General features: G+C 56.3%; 2 protein-coding genes across 2 annotated transcripts in view; one reads left to right on the top strand and one right to left on the bottom strand.

Moving 5' to 3' along the window:
- Window positions 1–8512, top strand: part of LOC105541622 (A disintegrin and metalloproteinase with thrombospondin motifs 7-like) — a 33639-nt gene extending 25127 nt beyond the window's left edge. The window contains 10 exon segments of the mRNA XM_011982727.1: window positions 1552–1696; window positions 2297–2389; window positions 2802–2947; window positions 4324–4493; window positions 4821–4954; window positions 5868–5988; window positions 7224–7407; window positions 7409–7675; window positions 7717–8409; window positions 8443–8512. Coding sequence (XP_011838117.1) covers window positions 1552–1696; window positions 2297–2389; window positions 2802–2947; window positions 4324–4493; window positions 4821–4954; window positions 5868–5988; window positions 7224–7407; window positions 7409–7675; window positions 7717–8125 — 1669 coding nt within the window. The 3' untranslated portion in view covers window positions 8126–8409; window positions 8443–8512.
- Window positions 8513–13349: 4837 nt separating this feature from the next.
- Window positions 13350–24717, bottom strand: part of TBC1D2B (TBC1 domain family, member 2B) — an 81330-nt gene continuing 69962 nt past the window's right edge. The window contains exons 12-14 of the mRNA XM_011982687.1: window positions 21694–21879; window positions 20005–20126; window positions 13350–16751 (exon numbers count right to left, since the gene is read on the bottom strand). Coding sequence (XP_011838077.1) covers window positions 16556–16751; window positions 20005–20126; window positions 21694–21879 — 504 coding nt within the window. The 3' untranslated portion in view covers window positions 13350–16555. The remainder of the gene's footprint in view (window positions 16752–20004; window positions 20127–21693; window positions 21880–24717) is intronic.

Consider the following 24717-nt stretch of genomic DNA (forward strand, 5'->3'; position numbering starts at 1 on the left):
GGTGATTCCAGGAGAATTCCAGGGTTCTCAGTAGAAGTCTGGTCACCTTGGCTTTCTTCTCTGCAGCTCTGGGCAGAGCCAGGGGCTTGTCACTGGCCAGGGGACTTAGGAGACCACACAGACCACCCACCCCACCCTGGGTCTCCCAGCTGCCAGGCCCACTCCTCTGAAATCTGGGTTTTGGGATTCCATGGTCTGATCTACCCTCCCAGCCTCTCTCCACACCTGCCTTCAGCGGTCTTGGCCCTGTTTCCAGACCCGTTCATGTTCTCCCAGCCTCTCCACATCTCGGAGTGTCTTTCTCTCCCTGCTGGACTCCAGGATCCATCACCTTTGCCCTTCTTCCCTGTGCAGCCCCCCGCCTGTCCCAGTCAGGACTGTATGCTCATCCTGGCCCTCTGGCCTGGCACCACCTGCCCTGAGGCCACCCAGACTATAGAACTGGAGGGTTTGTGCCTCCCCATGTCCCCCGCCTGGCTAGAGGCCCCAGGTCCCACGGGTCCTGCCTCCCTCCGTTGCTTCTGCCCAAGCCGTGGCTGCCTGGGTCATCCCCAGCCCTGCATGTCTGCGTGGCTCAATTCTCCCCAGCCACTGCTGCCCCCAGAAGGCCCCAAACCTTCCTCCAGGACAGCAGTGAGCCATAGGCAGTGTGGTCAGCATGCTGGTTAGGGCACTTCTGCTGCTAAGCCATAGTGGTGTCTGCCTAAGGTCCAGCAGGGGCAGCAGGCTGGTCACTGGTCCCAGAAACAATAGCAAGGCCAAGGGCTGTACAGAGTGAGGCAGGGTCAGAAGTGGGTGCCAGCCAGGCCTGGGCCGCCCTCCCCAGGGCCCCCACCTTTGTGCTCCCTGCCTCGTGGTGGTGTGTCTGGGCAGCCTTGTCTTTGGCACACCGCAGCAGCAAAAGTGTATGGTGGACACAGATGGCGCCTGCTCATGTCTGCCATTTTCCCCACCACCGCTGCCAGGGAATGCTGGCTGGAGGAAGGACGGAGTAGATAGGGTATGACAGAGGCCGGAGGCCAGCCCTGTCGGTGGGTGGGGGAAAGGGACAGGCACGGCTGCCCTGGGTTCTCTCCCGGGGGTGGCTGCTTTCCAGACCTCGCCCTTCCACAGATGACCCGAGGTCTCTGCCTGGGTGGGGCCATCGGAGGCTCTGTTGTGTCAACTGTGATGTGATGTTCTCTGGATCCTTGTTGGCCCTGGCTCCAGGGTCTGGGCTCAGGGACGGAGGCTGCAGGGTCAGAGAGCAGCGCCACATGAGGGCTTGGCAGTCCAGGAGGCCTTCTGAGGGAAGGGCCCTGGCAGCGTGTGCAGAGGGCTAGGATTGGGGTTAGGATTGTTTAGCCAGCTGGAGTGCCCAGGAGATGAGATGAGAGAGGCCGGGAGGGCCTGTGCTGCTGGCTGTGGTTGGAGGATCAGCTGAACCGAGCAGGGAGGCTGGAGTTTCCTATAGCTGTAGGGCTCTGTGTCCCCTCCCACCTCTCCTCCTCTCCTGGCCCCACCAAGACTTCTCTGGTGGGTCTCACAGGCTGCGCCCCCTCCATCCTCTAGCTGTGGGTGGGGCCCGTGCCTGGATGACCCTCCTGCCAAGGACATCATCGACTTCCCCTCGGTGCCGCCTGGCGTCCTCTATGATGTGAGCCACCAGTGCCGCCTCCAGTATGGGGCCTACTCTGCCTTCTGCGAGGACATGGATGTGAGTGGGGCTGGTGTGGGTATGGGGGTGTGGGGACCCAGCAGGAGGGCTCAGGGGACAGCTCTCACCAGCCCGTGGATGCCAGCCTGGGAGTAACCTCGCCTGGCCTGGGCTGCGCCCCCAAGTGATACTGTGAGACGTCAAGTGGCCTGTGGGAGAGGCCAGGGATGGGCGGCCACAGACCCAGCTCTGATTTCTGCGTCAACCATGGACCAACTGTGACACTTTGGGCAAGTCCCTTAGCCTCTCTGGAGCTGGCTCATGAGAGGGAAAAGGGACCCCAGTGGGGAGGGTCTATTTATCCTGGAGAAGATCACCTGAAGTGATCTTCTAACAGGAGTGTTTCCAGAGGAGGGGCTGGGCCGGGAGAGGTGGGGACAGCTGGGGACGGCTCTGAGCAGCACAGCCCCAGGCACCCCACACCACCACATGGTCTGGGGAGGAAGGTGGGAGCAGGCACACAAGAAGGGACCTCTGGGGGTCAGTAGGCCCCTGCCATGTGGAGGGGTGCCCAGGGGACCCTTGGGGACAGGGAGGGGGCAGGGTGGGTGGCGGCACTGGGAGGGGGTGAGGGTATGGCCCATGCCCTCCTCCTTGCAGAATGTCTGCCACACACTCTGGTGCTCTGTGGGGACCACCTGTCACTCCAAGCTGGATGCAGCCGTGGACGGCACCCGGTGTGGGGAGAATAAGGTAGGGGATGTCCCCAGTCCCGGCGGTGGGTGTTGGAGAGGCCAGACCTGCTGTGACCAGGCCCTGGGGTCAGCCCTGGCTCACAGTCTTGCTTGTGCTCCTAGCAGAGCCCCGCACTCTCTGCCCCGCAAGGCCCCATCTGCAAAGCGGAGGCACTGGGGCCAGGGCTTGATTCCATGATCCCCCAGGGTGTCTTCAGCTGAGTCAGCACGTGGGCTGTTTTACTCCCTGCTCAGCTCCTCCCTGTGGCCTGGGTCACAGATGATTGTGATGATTGTGAGGGGGTCTCTCTCACCTTCCATCCTTCCCCTCTGTGCCTTTCGCAGCCTTCCCACCCACCTTGTTCTCACTAGGGTGAGGATGACTGATAGGCTGGGGGGTGGGGTGGCTCTACCTCCATCTGTCACAGTAGTGGTGTCTCAATGGGGAGTGCGTACCCGTGGGCTTCCGGCCCGAGGCTGTGGATGGTGGCTGGTCCGGCTGGAGCGCCTGGTCCATCTGCTCGTGGAGCTGTGGTGTGGGCGTACAGAGCGCCGAGCGGCAGTGCACGCAGCCTACGTGAGTGTGGGGCCCAGGGTGCCCTGGGCAATCGGACAGAGGGACCCAAGCAGTCAGCCGATTGCAGGAGCTTGGCTCTGTCCCAGCCCCTGGCTCTGAGAAGTGTCTTCATAATGGTCAGTCCGAGTGTCCAGGGCACCTTGAGTCACTTTCAAGCAGTGTTCTGGGGGCTGACAGGGTCGCCACTGCTGACCCCTTTCCAGAGAGCGGGACACTGAGGCCCAGAGACTGGAGAGACTCATCAGAGGCCACATGGCAAAGCAGCCGCTGGCTGGGAGGAGGCAGGAGAGGGCAGTGGTGAAGAGCATGGGCCCTGGACCTTAGATGACTCTGAGTTCGAATCCTCTGTTCACCCCTTCTCTGGGCCTCCGTTTCCCCGTCTATATAATAGCAGTGCCCATCCAGTAAAGTTGTAGTCGGGGGCAAATGCAGTTTACGCAGGCCAGGCCCTCAGTTTTGCAGCTCGTCTGTAGTGGGCACTCAGCGGGAGGGGTTTGGTGGCCTCAGAGGCACAAGGGTCTGAGATGAGACTGGGGGCAGCTGGGAGGATGGGCCAGCACTGAAGGGGTGGCCTGAGGTGAGTGACTTCACCTCTCTGGGCCTCTGTTTCCCCGTCTAAACGGTGGGGTGTGAAGATCTGCTGAGACACAGAGGCCAGTCGTACTGTAGACCTGAGGCACTACCTGGCTAATCTTCACTTCCGGAGGCCACCTGGGGCAGGCATGGGGTTCACAGTCAGCCCCACCCAGGGCCCTGTGCTTACCCAAGATTGGCCTGTGGCCCTCCTGCCTCCTGGCCTCCAGGTCTGAGCTGGGTGGGGGCCAGCGACCCTGGCCTAGATGCAGAGGGTTTCAGGAGCTGTGCTCGGTCAGACCTCTCAGCTGGCTGGGGCCCTGGGAGCTTCCTTTAGGCCCGGGCTGGGGTACTGCCACCAGGAGGGAGGCTGAGGACTCAAGGGCTCGTTAGGATGCTGGTGTCATGGGTCAGAGACTTGGAGCAGTCCCTCCAGCCAGTGCCAGTCATGCCTACAGCTTGTCCCAGCTTCTCAACAGCCCTCTGCAGAGGCAGCCCCAACCTCACTTTATACTGGAGGAAACTGAGGCCCAGATGGTGGCTGAAGATTTGCCCACGGTCACACAGCAGGTTGGGGTCAGAGCTCAGGCTTCCTGCTGCCACCTCCCCACAGGTCCTTACAAACAGGGAGGGTGTGTCTGGGCCAGAGGGTGGGCAGCCCAAGGGAGGAGAGCAGCGTGCACAAAGCTGGGCGGCAGGGATCTTGGGGTGTGGGTGCAGGAGGAAGCCGCTCGCTCTGGGCTGTGGCCATGCAGTAGTATTCACCAGTCCCTCACTAGGGCGCACCCTGGTCCTCCCCACAGGCCCAAATACAAAGGCAAATACTGTGTGGGTGAGCGGAAGTGCTTCCGCCTCTGCAACCTACAGGCCTGCCCCGCTGGCCGCCCCTCCTTCTGCCACATCCAGCGCAGCCACTTTGACGCTACGCTTTACGAGGGCCAGCTGCACACATGGGTGCCCGTGGTCAATGATGGTGAGTGCTGCCTCCCATGGAGACACTGAGGCTCAGAGGGCTGGGGGTGTGTGTGTCCAAGGTTACCCTGTGATGCAAGCAGGAGGCCCAGTCTCCACCCCAAGCCTGGGCCGCTCCCAATGTCCCCTGGGGCTGCTGCTCACCCATCACTGGCTCTCCAGTCTGCAGCCTTGCAGATAGCTACCAGCCCAGCCGGAGCCTCCAGCATGTTGGTGCTGCTTGGGAGCCTCTAGCCTGCTATGGATGTGTGTCACAGAGGGGTCTTCCTGGTGGCCTCCACACTCCTGCCCCAGCTGTTGCTGATGGCTCTTCTACTTGGACCTCCAGTGAACCCCTGCGAACTGCACTGCCGGCCCTCGAATGAGTACTTTGCCAAGAAGCTGCGGGACGCCGTGGTCGATGGCACCCCCTGCTACCAGGTCCGGGCCAGCAGGGACCTCTGCATCAACGGCATCTGCAAGGTGTGCCTGGTTAGAAGAGGCTCCCCCAGCACTGGCTGCCCACAGCCCCACTGGCAGGCCCCAGGCTCTCTCCTGGGTCCCTCCTGGTCCTCCTCAGGCCACCCTCCCTATGCTCTACCTTTGGGCTTCCCAGCCCCTACCCTGTATGACCTCTAAGGCAAAGCCCCTACTATGCCTCCTGGCACTGGGGACCCCTCCCAGTCAGGCCTCACCCCCTGCATCTCCTTGGATGCCTGCATCAGCACCGCCCCAGCCAGGAAACCAAAGCCCAGAAAGTGACTTGACCTCTTGCTGGCTGGCTGACCCCAGGCAGTGGTTTGCTCCCTGACAGAAGGGGTTAAATGAGGTGGCACAGGTGACATGAAGGGCTCTGAGCCCCGAAGAATAGTGCTCAGTATTTGGTAACAAAATCTATTCTTATTTTTAATAACAACGATGGCCTCTCCTCTTTGCCTATGTCCCCAGCCACCTACTTGTCCCTGCTTCTTGCCCTCTAAGCCTCTGGAGTATCAAGGCCTGGACTCCGAGGAGGACCAGCAGGGAGGTGCCAACCCCCAGTGCCTTTGACGTTGAAATTCCCTGCACGCGCTGGTCAGGAGCCCATGGCGCGTCAGATCCCCTGCCTGCCTGTGGCCTTTGCAGAACTCTTTCCTTCTCTTGTCTCATGTGATGCTCACGACATGCCTTTAAGCAAGGGGTGGGTCTCCCCATCTCACATCTGAGGAAACTGAGGCTCAGGGAGGTAGAGAAGTTCACCTGGGTCAGAGGCACAGCTGGGGTGGGGCAGGGCCAGAGAGAGGCCTCCTGACCCCCACTCCCAGCTTTCTCCTCCTGAGCCTGGCTGACCCCCGGGGCTGGGACCACAGAGGGCTGGCCGCCAGCACCAGGAGCCTCCCCTCCTTGTGTGTTGCAGAATGTGGGCTGTGACTTTGAGATTGACTCCGGTGCTATGGAGGATCGCTGTGGTGTGTGCCACGGCAACGGCTCCACCTGCCACACCGTGAGCGGGACCTTCGAGGAGGCCGAGGGCCTGGGTATGGGGTGGACTGCTGTGGGGGAGGGGTGTGCTCTTTACCTGGTGGCCCTTTCCCCATCTCCCCTGGGCCCCTGTCCTTGGCCTCGTGGTCCCCACCCAACCTGGAGATGGCTAAGCAGGGAAGCCTTGCTGGGGTGGAATTCTTCCAGGAGTCAGGGGACCCCTGGCCCACGTGCAGAGACCTGTCCCCATGGGGAGTCCTCCTGTCCCAGAGACCCCAGGCAGGGCCAGCCTGGCTTGTGTGTGGTCCCTGGGCCTTTCAAAGAATGGCAGTCTCCTCCTGAAGCTTCTGAGACCCCCAGCTCTGTGCCCTCACCTCCAGTCTGTTTTGCACACGTTGCTCAAATACTGACTGTGTGCTAGGTGATGGGGACATGCAGGCGAAGCGCTCAGTCCTGCAGGGGGCAGAAGCTTCTGGTGTGACCAGTGCAGTGGAGGGAGGCCCAGAGGTCTATGGGAGCACCGAGGAAGAAGGTCCTGGCCTGGGGAAGTCAGGGAAGGTTTCCTGTAGGAGGTGGAAGTTGAACTGAATCATAAAACTCAGAAGTGATGGAAGGGGCCTTCCAAATGGAGGAAGAGCTTGTGCCAGAGCCTGGAGGCAAGAAGAGAAGGCAGGACCAGCTATGGGGCCTTGAATGCCGGGCTGAGAAGCTTAGATTTCATCCCAGTGCAATGTGGTGGATAAAGCACTGGCCCTGGAGACTGCTCATATCCCAGCAGGACGCTCATGCACGTTACCATCCCTGTCTGCCTCTCTGCTCATCTGTAAAATGGGGATAACAATAGTACCTAGGCTATAGGGCCGTTACCCATGAGCTTACACAAGTGCTGAGAGTAGTGCCTGGCACGTGATGGGTGTGACAGAAGTGAATGAATAAAAGCAGGCTGTGTGGGGATGAGGAGGGTGTCCCAGGAGAAAGGCCTGGGCACTTTGGTTTTTTTAGAAAGAGAATTAGCGTAGGGGATGGATCCAGCCTTATGATGAGACCAGTTTAGGTCCTCAAGAGAGGGGTGACGGGGCATGGCCACGGGGTCAGGATTTGTGGCACCTCTGTGGGGTTTTGGTGACCCACGACACATCTGAGCAATTTTGGGAGCTCAGACTTTAAAGCTAATGGCGAAATCTTTGGTATCAGCAGGCAGAGGCAAGTGGGGAGAGACGTGAGGGAAGCGGGTGGGGATAAGCAACCTTCTCACCCTGGGCACAACTTACGCACAACCCTTGGCTGACAGGGTATGTGGACGTGGGGCTGATCCCAGCCGGTGCACGCGAGATCCGCATCCAGGAGGTGGCCAAGGCTGCCAACTTCCTGGCACTGTGGAGCGAGGACCCGGAGAAGTACTTCCTCAATGGTGGCTGGACCATCCAGTGGAACGGGGACTACCAGGTGGCAGGGACCACCTTCACATATGTACGCAGGCAACTGGAAGAACCTCACGTCCCCGGGTCCCACCAACGAGCCTGTCTGGATCCAGGTGCCTGCCTCCCGAGGCCCAGGGTGGGGGAGCGGAGGCGCAGTCCCCAGGCTCAGCACCCCTCATGGCAGGTCTTGTCCTGGAGGAGTGAGCCCTGGGTCAGTCACAGAGCCTGGCTCTGAGCCAGGCCCTCCTGCTGTGGCCTCTACCTTGGTTTCCCTATCTTTAAAATGGCCCAATGGTGTAGCTGCAGTTCACAGAGGTGGCTGGGGTTGGCTCCTTTAGGACTGGGTGGATGGAGAAGACGGCTGGGGTTGGCTCCTTTAGGACTGGGTGGATGGAGAAGACACCTCGTGCTCACGGGCTCCTGCCTGCCCACCCAGCTTCTGTTCCAGGAGAGCAACCCTGGGGTGCGCTACGAGTACACCATCCACAGGGAGGCAGGCGGCCATGGCGAGGTCCCACCACCCGAGTTCTCCTGGCACTATGGGCCCTGGACCAAGTGCACAGTCACCTGCGGCAGAGGTGAGAAGTGGGGCAAGCACAGCCCCGCCAGCAGGGGCTTCGTCTGTGGACAGGGACGCTGGCTTCAGCTTCCAGCTCACTGCTGGGCCACCACGGGTTTGGAAGTTGGCTTCTCTGAGCCTCAGTTCCCCATCTGTGAGATGAGGCTGGCAACTGCCCCATGTCCCAGGCGCACTGGGAGGGTAAATGGATGAGGAAGGTGGGTGCTGGCTTGCGGCACATGCTCAGTGTGCTCCAGCTCTTGGCATTGTCCCTCCAGCGGACACAGCTCCCTCTCGATTGTGTCCTTGCTCAGCTCCGGCAGGTCTTGTGCCTGCATTTCTGCTGCGTCCTGGAGACCAGTCCAGTGGCGCCTCACCGTGCTGACTTATTTCCCTGAACTATTTATGAAAAGTAGGGCAATTTCTTTAACTCCGACTCTTCCTCCCTATATTTCCCTCAGTCTCCCCCCATGCTCCTCAGTCCCCGCTCTCTTTATCTCCTCCTCACTGCTCCTCGGTCTCCCCTCCGCCCCTCCGTGTCCTCCCCACTGCTCCTCAGTCTCCCCTCTGCCCCTCCATCTCCTTCCATACTTCTCAGTCTCCCCCCATACCTCTCGGTCTCCCTCCTGCCCTCCAGTCCCACCCATGCCCCTCGATCTTCCTCTCCCCGCTCGGTCTCCCCCGCTGTTCCTTGGTCTCCCCACACCTCAGTCTCCCGCTTTGTCCCTTAGTCCTCCCTTTTCCCCTCAGTCTTCCCATCGTTGACACTCAGTGTCCTCAGGGTCTCAGAATCGGGAATCTGAGATACAGACATTTGAGCATTCCTTAAAATGCTATTATGATGACAAAACGAAAATGGAGAACTGGGCAGATACCTTCCAAAGCTAGGAAATCCATGTTACCTAATACAGCTGTTTATTTTATTTTTATTTTATTTTATTTTATTTTATTTGAGATGGAGTCTCACTCTGTCACCCAGGCTGGAGTGCAATGGTGCGATCTCAGCTCACTGCAGCCTCCACCTCCCAGGTTCCAGTGATTCTCCTGCCTCAGCCTCCTGAGTGGCTGGGATTTACAGGCACGCGCAACCAGTGCCCTGCTGATGAGGTAACGGGGTTTGAGGCAGGAAGGGGCTCCCTTCCAGGGTTCTGCTAATCCTAGTGGTGGGGGGGTTTCCTGGCCAGCTGGGTCCTGGTGGAAGGGCCTGAGCTAGAGGTGGTTCTGCACAACCCCGCTGCTGCCACACACACACACACACACACAGTCACACACACACATACACTCATACACTTCCTTCCTGCAGCCCCAGCTGCTCTCAGCAGTGCTGAGGGCAGAAAATGGGGTGGCCCTGGAGTGTCACCTAGGGTCCCCTTGCCAGCTGTGTGGCCTTGGGCTCCATTTCCCTCTCAGGGCCTTCATGTGCTGAATAAAGGGGCCACCAAGCCCCATCCTTGCATAAATGAAGTCTGGGCATGAAGGGCCCAGCACTGCCTGGGCATCGAGGGGATACTCAGGCAAAGCGGCTTCTTCCCCTCTGCCAAAGCCACTGTCATCCCCAAGTGCAAGGTCAGGGAGAGGGCCTGGGGCCAACCCTGCCAGTCTAAGGAATCCAGAAGCTGTGGCGTGAGGAGCTGCGGCCCCTGTGCTATTGGCTGTCTGCTCCCTACCCCTAGGACAGAGTCCTCAGCCAGGGCCCTCAAGCTGGCATTCGGGGCCCCCTGCAATCTCCCCGGTCTGCCTTCTCCCCTTGTCCAATACAGCCTTCTCTATCTGCACTGGCTCCTGGGCAGCCCTCATTCAGGCTCAGAGTGGCCCCTGCCATGCCTCGTTACCCTGCGTCTGGCAGGGGTGGCCTTCCTGCCTCAAACCTCAAGGCCCAGTGGCAGTGCCCCCACCCTGTCCTGCCTGCCCTCAGCATGCACCTAGCCAGCATCTCAGAGTGCTCCTGTGTGTCACCTAAGCTGGGTGCTGGCACCATGTCTCTCACCTTCAGCGTTAGGGCTGGCCAGAGGGAGCAGGGTGGTTATGATCCCCGGGGATGAGGACCAGATGGGGCAGAGAACAGGAACTGAGGCGCCTGGCGGCCTAGAACCAAGGACGGATGGCCCAGGAGGCTCTGGGCCTGCAAAGTCTCCCAGGGGCGGGTGTGAGTGAGCTGCAGGGAGTGGGCAACGGGGGCTGGTTAGGTGGCTGAACTAGAAGCTGTCCTAAGTGAGGAGTTTTCTGCCACCAGTGAACAGTGGAGGGGCGGCTGGGAAGGTATCTTGGACTTTGAGACCTGGAATTCCCAGGATGTTTTGCTGGTCTGTGGTACAGTTGGTGGGACATGTGGAAAGCCGGGAAACTAGTGTGTGTGTGGTCACTGCAGTGACACAGCATGGCCACATCCGTTTGCTGTGGAGGCGGGGTTGACAGAGGAGGGAACGAAGGCCCAAGAGGTGAAGCAACTTGTCTGAAGTCACCCCAGGCGACCAGGATGCATGCCTGCAGGTGTGCGCTCTGGAGCTTTGCCTGGAGCTGGGGTGGAGGAGCCTGCCTGCTGCCTCGTGCCCTCTGCCAGGCCTGGGGGCTGTCCCAGGCCCAGGGATGGCTGCTGTCCTCCTATTCCTCCTGCTGGAGTAAGCTGGGTTTGTCAGCAGCAGCAGCCGCAGCAGAATCAGGAGCAAGGCCAGGAGGCTGGAAACAAGCCACCTCCCAAAATAGCTCTGATAACCATGGGGCAAGAGGGCCCAGCCAAACCTCAGCCCTGATGAGCACAGCCTGGAGCTGGCCTGGGCTCAGTCCCTGGTTTCTGCTGACGGCCTGTAAGGCCCACTCACTCTAGGCTTCGTGGCCCACCTGAGAAGTGGGAGGTTGGCCTGGGAGATGGGACCCTATGACTCAGAATCCGAGGCTGAGTACAGCCCCCGTGGCTGGAGGTGGTCACGGAGGCCTGGCAGGACAGATGTACTGGGGCAGGGGGTGGTGGTGGGAGTGGATGGCAGAGGCTGCTGCAGGCTGGCAGGAGGCCCCGGGACCGCAGTTCTGTGGTAGGATCTGTTGGGGAACACCAGGGGTGAGCAAGGATGGAGATGGGGTGGCAGGGAGTCGCCCTGGGCAGGCTCTTTCATGGGCATGTGAGGGCATCAGGGTGGGGTCTCAGGACCTTTCCTCCAGAAATCTCAGCCCAGCAGCGCCCGTTCTCGAGTCCTGGGGTTGGCCATGAGCAGGTGGGACAGAAACAGCAACAGCTGGAGACCTGCAACTCCGGTTCGGGAGCCACTCCAGAAACTGGGGCCCTTTGCTCAGTGGGGAGCTGCTGGAGCCTCCTTAAGGTGGTTGGCATGGGGAGCCAAGTTCTGGGTACCCCAAACCACTGGTCCTGATGCCCCTCTGCCCCTCCCCCACTCCAGGCTGTGAGCGGAACCGCCTGTCCTTCGGGTTTTGCAAGACACTGCGCCTACTGGGCTGCTGCCAGCTGCCCACCATCTGCACCCAGTGCTGCTGCTCATGCTCCGCCCAGCCACGGCGCCCCCTCTCGAGGCCATCAGTGGGTTGCCCACCGCTGACTGTGCCAGGATGCACAGACTGACCGACAGACCTCAGTGCCCACCACGGGCTGTGGCGGACCTCCCGCCCCCTGCGCCCTAATGGTGCTAACCCTCTCCCTACCCAGCGGCAGGCTGGGGACCTCCTCCCCATCAAAAAAGGTATTTTTTTATTCTAACAGTTTGTGTAACATTTATTACGATTTTACATAAATGAGCATCTACCATTCCAAAGCACAGTGTGACTTCATCCTGGATTTGGAGAATCTTAAAAGTCAGAAACTCTTCCCCCAACCCCTCTGCCCAAAACTCCACCACGGCAGCACCTTGGCAGGCACGGCTTTTCACGTGCTCCTCTGGGGCAGATCTGCAGTGGGCAGAGCAGCAGTCAGGTCCATGAGAGCATGGCGGCTGGTGAGGCACAGAAGGCCTTGGAAGCCGGGGGCTGCTGCCCAGGGAGGCCTGTGTGCAGAGGGTGGGGTTCTGGGGACAGGAAGGTCTTCTGGGCAGGGGCACAGCTTGGCCCTTACTTGCTGTCCGCCTGAGGCCCCACTCTGTGGTCCTCAGAGACTTGTTCCACAGGGATTGGGCCCACCTTGTCATTTGCAGGGACTGCCCCTTGGAGTGATGGGGACTGGGGCCCCCGGGGGCACCTCCCTGGCCCTGTTGTATCTGTTGATTTTTCTGCAAAAAGTGGGCAGAGAGGAGAAGAGCAGGCTGGCCAGCTGTGCCCTACTGTGTCTGTCCCAGGACTTGGAAGGGAGGGAGGGAGTGTGGCCAGGGCGGCTGCCTACAGGTGCATATCCTGCTGCTCCCCAATTCAACACGCTCACCTCATTTCACGCCAACACACCCCATCCTCAGAGGAGGAGCCCAAGGCTCTGAGAGGAAGTAATTGGCCCAAGGGCACATGCCCTGGTGACACAGGCTCATCCTAGGCTCTGACTGCCCACCTCCAAGCTCCAGGCTACCCTGAGCAGGTGGAAGAGGGAGAGGGCCCCGAGCAGGCCCCAGCGGCGGCTTTGCACAAAGCGGGCAGCCTGCCAGAATTCACGCAGGAAAGCAAGTTGCTGGGCAAGCTAGCGTGAGTCCAGCCCCGCTGCGCTGCCCGCGGGTGGAGGAGCGTCAGCAGTGCTTCCTGTCTGTCTACAGCAGCCCGGCTGGCGCAAAGAGACCCTGGGGACCCATGCTCTGAGTCATGGCTTCCCAGGCCTTAGTCAGAACTGCCCCTGGTGGCAGCCCCTTCCAAGGGGTGGGGAGCACAGCCTGTCGACTTGCCCACTAAGCCAGTCCATCCCAGCTCTGCCGCTGCTGCTGTGCTGCGTGACTTCAGGAACCCCCAGCCTCGCTGAATCCATGTCCCCAGAAGGGAAAAGCCTGCCAGGCCTTGGCTGGCCCTGTCTGGGAATCCTTGCGGGAGCTACCCCTGAAACACCCCTATGGGAACCCCTTTGGTCTTCATCATTCTTGGGTGTTTTCCACTGACGGCTGGGGGTGTCTCCGGTGGCAGCTGGGCCTGAGCTGTCAGTCCAGGCAGGAGACAAACAAGCCTGTGACTCAGGCAGGGCATGGCACAGCTGGCGGAAGGAGGCGTGCCTGTTCTTTGTGGCTGGGTGGGGGGTTATCTGGACACAGGGAGTCTCCAGCTCCTGGCTTCCCACCTTGGTGCCCCCAGCCCACACCTGCAGCTTGGCCATGGTTCTTGGGGACTCCAAAGGCTGCCCCTGCTGGGAAAGGCATCCTGACGCACCCGCCCCAGGGTAAGCCAAGGGCAGGGACACCCAGAAACACCAGGCTGGAAGGGTGGAGAGCCCCTCCTCACCCCCTAACACCAATAAGCCCTGGTCCACCCTCCAAGCCCTTGGGGTGAGCCTCATCACTAGTGACTATAACGGAATTTCAGTGCAGAATATCATACAAATTAGTTTATTTCTTCCTTAGTATTACAGTTCCAAAATGTAACCTGAAGGTCAGCACAGGAGCTGCTGTGACATAAAAAGAGAGAGTCACCTGGCGCCCCCTGCAGTCCTCCAGTTGCCCAGCAACGGTGGGACACTCAGTGGCACACACTAGGTCTCTGTATGGCCTCCCACCTGCAAGGACTTCCCCGGGCAGGCCCAGCTGCCCAGAAGCCCCGGAACACACAGGAAGACAAAACTATAGGATGGCGGGTGGGGATCTGTGCCATACAAACTTGTAGTTAGAAAACCCAACCGAGCATCTGTCTAGGATACTTCCTATATCAATATACCGTAGTTGGAACCAGAACCGTCTCCAGCCATCAGCAGTCTTGGCGGCTACTGTACAGCTGTCAGCATGACTACAGGCAGCGCCCGGGGTTACCTGGGGTAAGAAGTGGGCCCGCACATCACAACAGTGAGTCAGTGAGAGTCAGGGCCAGAGGGAAGAGCAACTCGGAGGCTCAGGCTGGCACAGATACAAGGGAGTCACACACATAACATAAGAACTTGTTATATAAAATAGATATGTGGAATCTAGAAACATCTTGAGAAAATAGCCTATAAAAATATAAATTGTAGTGAAAGCATACAAAAGTATTAACAGAGGTTCAACCCATTAAAAAAAACCCCATCCATTTAAAAGTTGGCAATTCCCAGCAGGTGTGGGGAGGGAGCTCCCCTCGGTCCTGGTGCGTGTATTTGGACAGGCCTTTGGGTTTCTCAGCTGGCAAGGTCTCCCTTGCAGGGGCCATGGGCTGGGTGTTGGGGCGAAGGTTCGGAGGAGGAACAGCAGTGTGGGGCAGCCCCTGCCAGAAGGGCCCCCTGCCATGGCAGCCAGTGGAGGCCAGGGACCTTCAGGGCACTGGAGGGGACAGAGCAGCTCTTTCCTCAGTGACATGAAGGGGGGAAGTGTTAGCACGAAAGAGTCCAGTCCAGAGCCACAGTCCTGGAAGGAGGAGTTGGCTCCATCCTGTTCCCAAACTGGAACCAGGCGGAGCTGCCCTATCTTGCCTTCTGGACGCACGTCACTTGATTCCAGGCAGGAGAACCTCTGAGAAAGTGTCCCCAGTCCCTTTCCTCCAGGAACTCTCCTGCTGTCACACACACACTGCCTGGCAACTGCTGACAACTGTCTGGGAACACGAACATACCACTGTGGGTTGCAGCCATGACGGGACCCTGGTCAGGTGCATCTCTCAGGGCACACTGGACAACACGAGCCTGTCCCTAAAGGCAGCATCTTAGCCCCAGGACATGGCAGTGTGTGCTGGCATGTTCCAGGGGCCATCAGCTTGGAAAGTAAAACCTGAGGGCAGCTGGTGCTGGCCCATGGGCCCAGCCCCATTCCTGCTGCACCTCCTCAGCAGCCGTCCCCCAGGCTGACAGCTGTCGTTTCTGATGGGCTGAGGGGGTGGGAGATTCCAACATTTGATTCGAGCGGACTGCAACGCCCAGCTCCCAGGACAACTTCCTGAAGGAGTCAGACCTCAAACTGCTGCTCTCAAAGACAAAGACAATGGCAAAACCCATTTTTGATGCCTGAAAAGAGGCAAAGGCTTTTGGCTAAATATAGAGGCCAGCCCCTCTACCCAGTGAAACGTTAACCAGCTCCACTAAAGACATGAAGCCGGAGCTCAGTCTAGCGTACGGAAACGCCAGCTTCGCCGTGGCACTGCTAGAAAGTTGACAGCACAAAATAACAGGAAAAAAGTACTTCTTAAAACTGCATTGCTTCAATTCTTAGTCTCAGTGTGTTCGTATCAACAAAGGATGATTTCCAGTTTTTTTCAGGTAATATGAAACATTCCACTGAGACCGTTTTTCTTGTATTTTCATAACACTGTGCCAGAAAACATCGTCTCACATCTACGCATCAGGGATGCTCTAGAGGGATTAAGCAAAAATGAGCTCCTTGCTCAAAGCCTCTTCCCAGCCTTCAGAAAGGCAGTCCTGTGAGTTCCCAGAAACTGCCGTGTCAGAGGCACCAGTGACCCTGTGTCCTGGCAGAGAACAAGGATGCTTCCAGGCAGTGGTGGGGTGGGCACACACCCGGGAAAGCTCACCCAAGCCTGGGCCCCAAGCAAAAAAGTTTCCCAGCCCTGGACACTGGCAGCCGGCCTCCTGCACAACCCAGTCAGGTGGAGGAGACACCAGGAGCATTGGCCATCTCCAAGGAAGCCAAGGTTTTCAACTGTCCAAGAGCGTTCACGCTGCAGCTGCACCACTGCCCTGCAAAGCGCCACCGAAAAGATTCCTCCATCCCCTCGCCCACGCCAGCCCAGGGGTGGGTCTGCTTTGCAATATGCCGGTCCACCGTTGACCTGGAATCCTGAACTGTCGTACTTGGTGAATGATTTCCACAAGTCAAGAAGGGCATTCCACAGAATCTCACCGAGCCACACCAGGCACGCGGCAAGCTGGGGACAGAGCAGCCCAGTAATCTGCAAACACAGGCTGGCCATGAGAAGTGAGGGCGGGTGTCTGGGCAGCCAGGCCCTCCCCATGCAGGCTGGGAGCCACTGTTGGAAGGGTTGCGTGTGGAAGAGCAAAGGTTATTCTAGAAATGGGGCACGGCTGGCAGCTTAAAGCCACTGGTGGGAGGTTCACAGGCTTTCTACAGTGGCCATTTCTGAACAAGCGATGTGCCTGCCTTTCTAAGGCAGTCCCTTTTCATACCGACCTTATGCCTGAGGCAGCAACCCTCTGGCCTACAGGTGCCTGAAGCACAGTGGGCATCCTTCACAGCACTGCCATTCAAAACCACACACCACTGCCCACTATGTACAGGAGAGAGAACATGGGGAGATGCCCAGCAAAGCAAGGTTTCAGGGGGTCAGAGCACCGACAAGCTGACGGAGGCTGCAAACAGGCTCTTGCAAATAGCCACTGGTAAGCCTGAGGATCCACCAATCAGACAGAAAGCATGACTGAGATACGTGTAACCAAAAGCATGGCATGGAAATGGCTGTAAACAGATGAGACCTCCCACCCCTGCCCCCGCACAGTGGGAAATGAGGAAGTGCAGTCTGGCTTTGGACATCTGCCCAGCAGATTCCCAGAGGCCACACACATTACATTCTGGCTTTTAAGCGTGCTTTCACCCTTTGGGCACACTTTGGTTGTGAAGGCAGGAAGAGCAGCGTCCCGGGACCTACTCAGGTATCCTCCTCCTCGTCGCTGACCAGCTCACCCTTGTCAGGGCTGGTGTCCCGCTCACGCAGGAAATCCTCACGGATGGCCTCCAGCTCGGTCAGCTCCAGCCGGACCTTCTCCAAGTGGTAGGCGCGTCGGTTCCGGATCTGGCGTAGGGGGAAGGGGTTCAGGTCCCCAAAGGAGATACTGATCAGCTTCCTGGCAGGACACAGGGGAGAGACAAGAGAATCAGCAGCGCTCAACGTGAGTGCTCACACACAGCCCTCACAGGCACAGCAGGTGGCCTGGGGCAGGGTGGGAAGAGCGCTGGCCAGGCTGGGGGTCTGACGTAGGGGACGAGGCCCACCTTCTGCAGAGAGGTGACAAGGAACAATGGCCCTGCTAGGGGCAGGTTCAGAATGATGGCCTGGACTCCAGCTCTGCCACATGCTTGCTGTGTGACTGAAGTCACCCCCTTTTCTGGCCTCTGATTTCTCATCTGCACACTGGGGATGACAGTAGTGCCATCTCTTAGTGTGTGGGATTACTCGAGTTCCCACACATAAGCACTGAGCAGAGTGCCCGGCACTTGCATGGTGATGACAGGTGCGGATGTGTCTGCATCCTCAGGTAGGCATGAGGCCTGGCACCGGGCTTGAGTCCGGGACGTCTGTGTCCCAGGACTGATTGACTGGGGGAATGAACACAGGCCCAGGCAGTCCTGGCGATGACGGTCAGAGCCAGTCGGCAATGTGACAAGTGTCCAGATGCAGTCTACAGAGAAACGTGCAGCTCGTGGGTTTCACATTATCCCCAAGTCAAGGCTCCAATTTACAATAAAAATGTTAAGGTTGTGATCACTTGCTCCTAACCACTGGTCAGTGGCTTAATAAAAATAAAACCAAAAGCTGTCCTGAGGCCTGGCTATGGATTTCTAGCACTAAGGGGTCAGCCACGCTGGTCTCTGGGGATCACAAAATAAGCCAGTTCCTCCAACACGGGGCCACCACCTTCCCCTCTCTGGATTCTGCCAGGCCCCAGATGCTCTGCATCCAGCAACAGGGGCTCGTTCCTTTCCTGTCAACCGAAGGCCCAACAGACTCACCAGCCCCAGGAAAAGCTGTGATGAAACAGAAATGCCCCGAAGGACTTCCTGCCCGTCCCCAGTGGAGCAGGCCATTTGCTCCTGCTGCCGTCAGCCGCCTGGGTTCCTGTCAACACACGGCGCACACGAGGGCACAGCCTTCTGTGTTTCCAAACCCCGCTGCCTGGACATGCTTAACTCTCGTCCAGAGGCTCAAGGTCAGAAAGGCCAGCTTTATTTAAATTCCGATTTCCTCAGCGTGTGTTCTAGAACATGGGAGCACCAGAGAACAGGGAAAACCCGAGCACAGGGGTCCCCGCTTGTGGATTTCTCAGGTTCCACTTCCTGCCTGGCTCTGCGGACCGGGCTGCCAGCCCCACCAGGTGGGAGGAGGCTTCATGTGAACGGGGCACGGGGTCCCCACTCACCAACACTTTCTCCCCCATAGCTATCAGCCCGCAGCCCCCACAAACCCCAAACCTAAGGCGCCCACCCCTCCTGTGCTGCAGAACGTGAGCCCAAAGTGTAATTCTTCATTTGCTCCTCAGTCAGGAGCTGACAGAGGCCTCTGAGCCCAGGCTGGCACCCGGGAAGCCAGACCCCACCTCTGCCTCAGGCCTGGAAGATTCCTCTGGGAGATGAGAAGGCGCCCCGTGGTCAGCTAAATTTGGGAGACGATGCTCAGCACCTTGAAAGGCTCCCAGAAGTTCTGCTGCAGAGCCTGGTTCAATCCTGTTTAATCCCCGTCTCCTGAATGCAGCTGACCACACAACTCCCTCCCTGTGTTTCTGAAGGCCACTCACTGTGCTGCAGGACTGGCCTCCTTGCAACCTCTAGTCTGGGGAGCTCATTAAAACACTGAGGCTGCAGCCCATAGGCGGGTTATGGGCCCCTGCAGTCTTGATAACATTGGGGAGCCTGTCACTGTGGCCTGGCACTCCTTAAAGCACCTGCTGGTCTGGCGACCCGGCTTTCTAAAGCAAGCTGCAGGGGAGACTGTACTGCGAGCCGCTCGCAAGGAGGCGCTGCAGGACCATGCAAGGTCCAGCAGTGGTGGTGCCAGGGAAGGGGCGGGCACTCGCCAGAGTCACGCCCACTCGCCTCTGCTCCTCCTGGCAGCGCCTGGGACCCAGTACAGAACTGAGGGCAGCGGCGCTTCCAACACAGCCCTAGCTGTTGGCATGGGTGAGCTCATTCCGTGTCATTCTCAGGAATCCTGACCCAACATGAGATGAACAGAAACTCTCAAGGCTCACCCCAGGACTCAGAATCAAACTTTCTCCAGCAAATATGATTCCAATATCCTTTCTCATTTGGCAGAAATCAGGGCACTGTTGTTGGTGCTATTAGTAAGCCTGAAACTTACAAACCCACTCCCAATAAAAGACCCTGAAAATAGCAACGACCTCCAGGAGGCCTGGCATGGCCTCAGCCAGCACCTCAGCTCCCAGTGTCTGAATCAGCTGTCAGGGTCAGAGCAGCCAACAGCTGTGGTCCAGGGGACACACAGACAAAGGTGGCCCAGAACAGGCAATGATTGTGTGGCCAGGGAGGATTCCTGAACACTTGGCCTCCCAGGCCAGAAACTCAGGGGTCCTCCAAGTCAAATTCCTCCCTCCCTCTCTTCAATCTACCCTCCTTCTCCATCTGTGGGACCACCTCTCCCAGGTCACCACCTCTCTCCCTAGAGCCCTCTAACAGTCACCAGTCCTGCCCCAATCTGACCTGTTTGTCTCTTGCCTAACCCTGTAATACTTCCTAGCGCTCAGGATGAAGCCTCAAGTCCTGAGCAAAGTCTGTAAGCACCCTGACAGCCCAGCTCTGCTATGGCCCAGCCACACTGGCACCAGCTGGGCTGAGCTGCCTCCACACTTCCCCAAACGCACTTGCCCCACAGTTCTGCGCCACCGCTCCTGAAGGACCCCCGCCCCCATACTGTTTCCTTGCTGCCCCTTGGCCAGCTTACTCAGCCTTTCTCCGGCCTGGGCTCCCTCTACCACAGCACAGATCAAATGATGCGCAACGGTGTCCCCAGCAAGGTCTTCTAGGACAGGCCTTACTCTCCATCCGTCATCCTCAGTGTGCAGCACAGGCCCTACCACACAGCAGGTACTCAGTAAATGCTTTCTAGACAAATGAAACTATTGCTGTTGGTTGTTGGGATCTGTGTTTGTAGGACAAAGGACAGAATCATCTCAGTTCCTCCTACGTAAGGCTACTTGGGGCTCACACCCCTTACTCCTTCCTTTCCCTGGAAAGCAATGCCCCTCCCACACCGTACACCTGGCACGGCTCCGAGTTGGAAGACAGCAAGGACACGCTACTCTCAAGGAGGCAGGGGCCAGGCTTCCTGCTCTCCTTGACATCTGAGAACTCCCCAGGACTCACCTAGCATCAAGGATAGTGCGAGTGAAGTAGCGGAGATACTTAAATATAGACATGGAATCTTGCAATTTCAAAATCTCCTCTTCCTTGTACTTAAAAAGTGCCAGAGCAAAACGGAAAATAACCTGTGGAATAAACAGGGAAATCTGTTAGTGGAAAAACCCTCGTGAGTCCAGGCACAAGGCTGGACTCCAGGGGGGTGCTGGCCCCACTGGGGACAGGGGGACATGGCTTGCATGGTCCCCAACCTGGGGAAAGACAACTGACCTGAGGGGCAATTTTTCCTGGCTAGGCCAAGACTCCTTTATTACAGGAAAATAAACTCTGGTGGTTTTCAACAACACATCAGCCCAAACCAAAAATCTCCTTATAGGAGATCTTTGTGGAATCCTTTCATATTCAGAGAACACTTCTAGTCAATAAAGCATAAGTAACAAGCATAAGGAATCATTTTAAAATAAAACCAAAACCAAAGTTTTCTGATTCTGAAACTCTTAGAAAGTCCCACCTACAGAGGCTGTTTCCATCTCAACTAGTATACTTTTGAAGACAGGGAAGGAGATTTTTTAAAATTTTATTTTTATTTTTTATTTATTTTTTTTGAGATGGAGTCTTGCTCTGCCGCCCAGGCTGGAATGCAGCAGCGCAATCTCGGCTCACTGCAACCTCTGCCTTCCAGGTTCAAGTGATTCTCCTGCCTCAGCCTCCTGAGTAGCTGGGACTACAGGCGCCCGCCACCACACCCGGCTATTTTTGTATTTTGAGTAGAGGCGGGGTTTTACCATGTTAGCCACGATGGTCTCCATCTCCTGACCTCATGATCCGCCTGCCTCGGCCTCCCACAGTTCTGGGATTACAAGTGTCAGCCACTGCACCTGGCCTTTTTTTTTTTTTTTTAATTTGTGTTTGGGGTACATTAGAGGTTAAAGGGAATGGACTCCTGGTAGTCTTGCGAGTTCAAGCAGCTTTGGAACAAATTGCTTTTCCCATATCTAAGGGCCTGTGCCAACCTGTACTTTCTCTTATTTAGTTTGTTTTCTGGGTCTGGCTATGTTGCCCAGGCTAGACTTTAACTCCTGGGCTCAAATGATCCTCCTACCTCAGCCTCCCAAATAGCTGAGACAATTGGTACATGCCACTGTGCCCAGCTAAGGTATAGAATAAATTGAGAAGAGTAACTAGAAGACTAGGGGGGCCTCTACTCCATTACATACACCTGTTTATACAATTAGGGTTTAATATGTAAATGTATTCCTTATTCAAAAACTGATTTTTAAAAAACATACAACAGAGCGAGAGGCTCATGGGCAGTAAGGCTCTGCAGTTGGCTCCCCCTCGTTAGTCCCCCTAATCCCCTGCTTATTAGATCTCTGGGTCTCCATCTCCTCCTCCATATGATGGGGTAACACCACCAGACATTTGACAGATGGTGAAGCTCAGGCTCCAACTGTAAGTCACAGCTCCCAGCGCCTATCACAGGGCTTGATGTGGGTTGAATGTTTCTGATACATGAACAAATGACTGTGGTTTCCTGATACCCTGGACCCAGCTCTAGTCAGGCCATGCTGAGATCCCGTGGGCACCATGGTAATCCTCACAAGTTCCAGGTGAGCTAGCCACTCTACCGCCACCAACGCTGCTGACGGTTGTCAAGCATGTATATCTGAAAACAGTTGAGCTGAGCTAACCCACCTTTGGTCCTTCATAAAGGAAAGAGTCCCATATTTTAAAAAGGATGTCACTAACGACACTATCAACAAACACCACCAGAAACCAGTTGAAAGTGATGAGAGTGTAGTCAACTTTGTACTGTTCAAAGTGGCCATGCAACCGAGGCAGCTTCTCACTCATGAGGTCTCTGAACACCCGCTGGTCCACCTGGAGAGGGAACAAAGGGGAGAAGTGTATGGGGCCTGCCAGGTCACTGGGTAAGCAGACAAACAGACACACAACCTGAGAGCCTGGGGGTGGAGCCCACGTGACAGCAGCACGACTGTCCCAAATGCGCCGTGGGGCCCATCACAGAGCCAGACTACCATGTTCCAGCAGCGCTGACCTTGTGTGCTGCAGGTACACACCGAGTGTCTGCTAAACACATGCCTTCCACAGGGCATGGGAGTGGGGGGTGGTCCGTGACCTGAAACCAACTCTTGCACTCAAAATGCCCTGGGAAATAGGCCACTGCAAGGAGCAGGTGGGACAGTCAGCCTTGCCAATCCACATGTAACTACAGGAGACGTTGACACAAAGGGCCAAAAACTGGAATCCTGGGCAGATGGGAGTCTTGAGTCAAAGAGGAAGCAGCATCACCACGTCCATTCAACAAATATTTGCTGGGCTCTATGTGCAGTGGGGGTGGCAAGGACTCCAGCATCACATGGACCTGAGTCTGAATCTCAGCTCTACCACTTACTAGCTGGGTGGCTTTTAGCAAATTATGCTCTAAATGGCTCTGTGCCTCATGTGGAAAATAGTTAATTACCTCTTACTGGACTACTGTGAGGATTAAATGAGGCTTATATAAACTACCCATCGCACGACAGACAAGCAATACCTGGTTACCGCCACTCTGTGTCAGGCATGGGGCCAGCGCTGGGCAGAGCAAAAATAAGGTTCAACCCTGACCTCAAGGAGTTAAAAGATGAAAGGGGAAGGCCAGACACATGGACCATCCTAACTATGGCCAGGCCCTGGTAACGATGTGTTCATACAGCCCTGTGGAACCACGGACAGGTCCCGGCCAAGCCCTGAGGAGAAACCGTTCCTAGAGCCAGAGTTCAGGCTTCCAGGCAGGAGGGCTGGGAGGTGAGGCAGCACAGCCAGGCAGAAGCTGGTCACAGACACCCCTGAATCACACTGAGGAGTCAAGACACTATCCTGTCAGCCAGGGGCTTTCCTAGCCTTTGTCTATGACTCACAAAAAAACATGCATCTTCACCCATCACCCAGTCCACGTGAACCAGTGTGCACGTGTACAAAACAGAAATAAATGTTTCACAAAACAATACTTAACCTCACACAGCGGACTACCCTTTGATGCTTTTAATTCTAATCAATTGGATTTGATGGGAAAAAGATAAAAATAAAAACCTAGTACCAACCTACTAAAACAATTTCCCTATCCATAGTATAAAAAACGACGATAGTCATCCCTTGGTGTATACACAAAAAGCTGGCCCTCCATATAAGAGAGTTTCACATCCTGTGAATACTGTATTTTCAGTCTGTGTTTGGTTGGAAAAATCCACATGTAAGTGGACCCATGCAGTTCAAACCCACGTTATTCAAGGGTCAACTGTACGTACTTTCCCATATTTCATGCCCAGTCAGGAGCTGCCTTTAGGGAGCTGTAAAGTGGCAAGGGAGATGGACAGCTCACTGTAAGACCAGTTGATGATGACGTGATTCATTCAGCCTGGAGGATCTAGCTGAAGACGTCCAAGAGGGAGGGGCATATCAGCTGGCCCTGACGTTGGAGGAGATCCTTGTACACACCTCCGAACTAGGAGGCAGACTGTGCCTCACTCTTAAGGCTGCCCGGGTGCTTGGCGGAGGGCTGGTGTGGAGCAGGCTGCCAGGGAACGCTTGCTCTGGCCTCTGTTCAAGCTTCCTCCTCCACTGAGCTCTGGAGGACATGGAATGACTGTGTCATTCATCTCTGTGTCCTCAGCACCTAGCAAGGTCCTGGCACAGAACATGCACTCAAAGGATGGAATGAATGGAAAAGCTGACAAGCATGTGGACTGCAGTAGCAGTGGACATGGGGCTCAGGCACTTGATTCTGGCAGGAGGCAGTTTGACAGTGATTGGCAAAGCCCAGTGCTGAGGGTCGACAGCACACACAAAGCTATCCGCATTTTAAGAGCCACCTTACATAATGGCCATCGATAAGCAGGAGGATAATTAAACATGTTCTAGCACCCACCTGATGGAATATTAGGCCACCAAATAGGATGGGTACACAGTATAAAATGACATGGGAAAATGCTCATGCTATAATGTGAACCAGCCAGGATACAGTGTGCTCTCAATTTGGATACCTATATGAACTAGGGGAAAAAAAGCAAAAGGAAATACATCAAAATGCTAACCATGGTTCTCCAGCTGGTAGGATAACACGTAATTTTCATTTTCCTCTTAACATCTTTCTACATTGCCTAACTTCTCTTTCGTGAGCATCTATTACTTGTATAGTCGGCGGGGGGAGGAAGAAGTCTCCTTAGAATTTACATTTATGTTTACATGACAATGTGATGCAAATTTTATCTTAAATCCAGACATTTAAAATAAGTCTTCCCCTATAACAATACTACCAACTTTTATTGAGTTTTTACAATGTTCTGAGCATTACATTCAACTTTTTTTAATGCATCATCTGAATTCAACCTCAAATAATCTGTGTGAAGGGGTATTACTCTCATCTTGGGGGAAACTGAGGCACAGAGCTGTTAAGTGATGTGTCCAAGCTCCACAGCTCACAGGAGGTAGGGCCTGGGTTGTGACCTATTACATGTGACCCTCCACCCAAGTTCCGAACCAAGGTGCTTGGCTACACTTCAATGGAATGAAGAAAGATCAATGCTTCATTTTTCTTATTCTGAAACACTGGGTCACCTGATATTTTAAATTTGAATTTTTGAAAGCTATTAGCTTTCAGGTGCCCATGAACACACAAAACTTTCTTTACTGACCCTCTAATCCCACCTGACTGACTAC

Source organism: Mandrillus leucophaeus, unplaced genomic scaffold (assembly GCF_000951045.1).
Source record: "Mandrillus leucophaeus isolate KB7577 unplaced genomic scaffold, Mleu.le_1.0 Scaffold241, whole genome shotgun sequence".
Lineage (NCBI taxonomy): Eukaryota > Metazoa > Chordata > Mammalia > Primates > Cercopithecidae > Mandrillus > Mandrillus leucophaeus.